The following is a 1601-nucleotide window of genomic DNA, read 5'->3' as shown; positions in this document are numbered from 1 at the left end:
GCTATCACAATGCATCCCCGAAGAGTTAACCAACCTTCAAGGCCTTCGGTTCCTAAACCTTTCAAGAAACCATATGTCGTGCCGCATTCCGCAAGGCATTGGTAGCCTCTCTTTTCTTGAGATCCTTGATCTATCATCTAATCAACTTTTTGGAAACATTCCTCAAAGCATCACACGATTATCAGGGCTCAACACGTTAAATGTCTCGAACAATCTTTTGTCGGGCAAGATACCCACCGGGAATCAGATTCAGACCCTGACTGACCCATCAATTTACTCCAACAATTCTGGGCTCTGTGGATTTCCTCTAAACATTTCATGTACGAATATTTCGCTTGCACCGGATGAGAGAAATGGTGAAGAGGAGGACCACTGGATGTACTACTGTGTGATTGCTGGGATTGTGTCTGGTCTCTGGTTGTGGTTTGGGATGCTCTTTACAATTAAGTCCTGGAGATGTGGTTTTCTTTCCTTTGTTGATGGCATGCAATGTAAAATTATGAAAAAGTTGTGACATTAGCGGTGTTATCTGCAATGTTGTACCTCTTTCATTTTTGTTGGCGAATGTACAATGTTATACCAATGTAATAGCATCGAATCGTTTGGTAAATTTGGTCGCAATGCATGTCACTCACATTTTTCTTCTCAAATTGATTTGATTACGTTCTTGCCTGTACAATGCATCTCACTCACATTTTTCTTCTCTGGCTCTACTTGACTGTTCTATCAATCTATTCTACGACGTATTCGATTCATCTCACGTTCACCTGAAGGGGCTGGCTGTCGTCGGCGGCTCCGTGAACGTCTCCAGCCGCGGCTCCGTCAGGTCCACCTCCTCCTGCTCCGCCGACCGCCAGCTCCGCCCCATCGTCGTCATCATCGTCACTGGCATCCCGACGTTAACCGTGACCTCTCCGGACAAGACGGCGCCCTTGGCATTGCTGCCGTACCCTCCGTGCAGGTGATCGCGGCGATGGCCGTAGTCGTCGTCGTCCTGCCACACTGAGCATTCCCGCGGCCTCTCGGCGTGGAAGCCCGGGGCGAAGGCATCGGCGGCGGCGGGCAGGTGGTGGCGACGGCGCTTGTCGGCGAGGGGCGCGATGGTGGAGAGGATCTGGACGACTTTGGTCATGGTGGGCCTGGCCTCGGGGTCCCACTGCAGGCACTCTCTGGCCAGGTGGGCCATGATCTGCATCTCCTCGGGCGGGAACGCGCCCTTCAGCGCCGGGTCCGGCAGCTCCGCGACCACCAGCCTACTGTCCCGCAGCCGCGACGTCGCCCACATCACCAAGCTCTCGTCCGTGCCCGCGCCGCTGGCGCCGGCGCCGCCCCTCTTGTGCACCGGCTGCCGGCCCGTGATGAGCTCCAGCACCACCACGCCGAAGCTGAACACGTCCGACTTGAGCGACGCCTTGCCGACGATGGCGTACTCGGGCGCGAAGTACCCGAAGGTGCCCAGCATGCGCGCCGGCGAGCTGGAGCAGCTGGTCACGCCATCGTTCATGAGGCACTTGGCCATGCCCAGGTCCGTGATCCTGGCTCTGAACCTGTCGTCGAGCAGGATGTTGGTGGACTTGATGTCGCGGTGGAGGATGCGTGGC

The 1601-nt window shown here is 55.5% G+C and overlaps 1 protein-coding gene across 1 annotated transcript; it reads right to left on the bottom strand.

The window, feature by feature from the left end:
• Positions 1–610: 610 nt before the first annotated feature.
• On the bottom strand, positions 611–1597 carry LOC123177652 (receptor-like serine/threonine-protein kinase NCRK; the record flags this gene model as incomplete). Its single annotated transcript, XM_044591276.1, has 1 exon — positions 611–1597. A coding segment is annotated over one exon (834 nt), but the record flags the coding sequence as incomplete, so codon positions are not given.
• Positions 1598–1601: the final 4 nt, after the last annotated feature.

This window comes from Triticum aestivum, unplaced genomic scaffold (assembly GCF_018294505.1).
Source record: "Triticum aestivum cultivar Chinese Spring unplaced genomic scaffold, IWGSC CS RefSeq v2.1 scaffold66756, whole genome shotgun sequence".
NCBI lineage: Eukaryota > Viridiplantae > Streptophyta > Magnoliopsida > Poales > Poaceae > Triticum > Triticum aestivum.
Note: the sequence above shows the minus strand (reverse complement) of the source record. Positions and strands in the feature narration are given on the sequence as shown.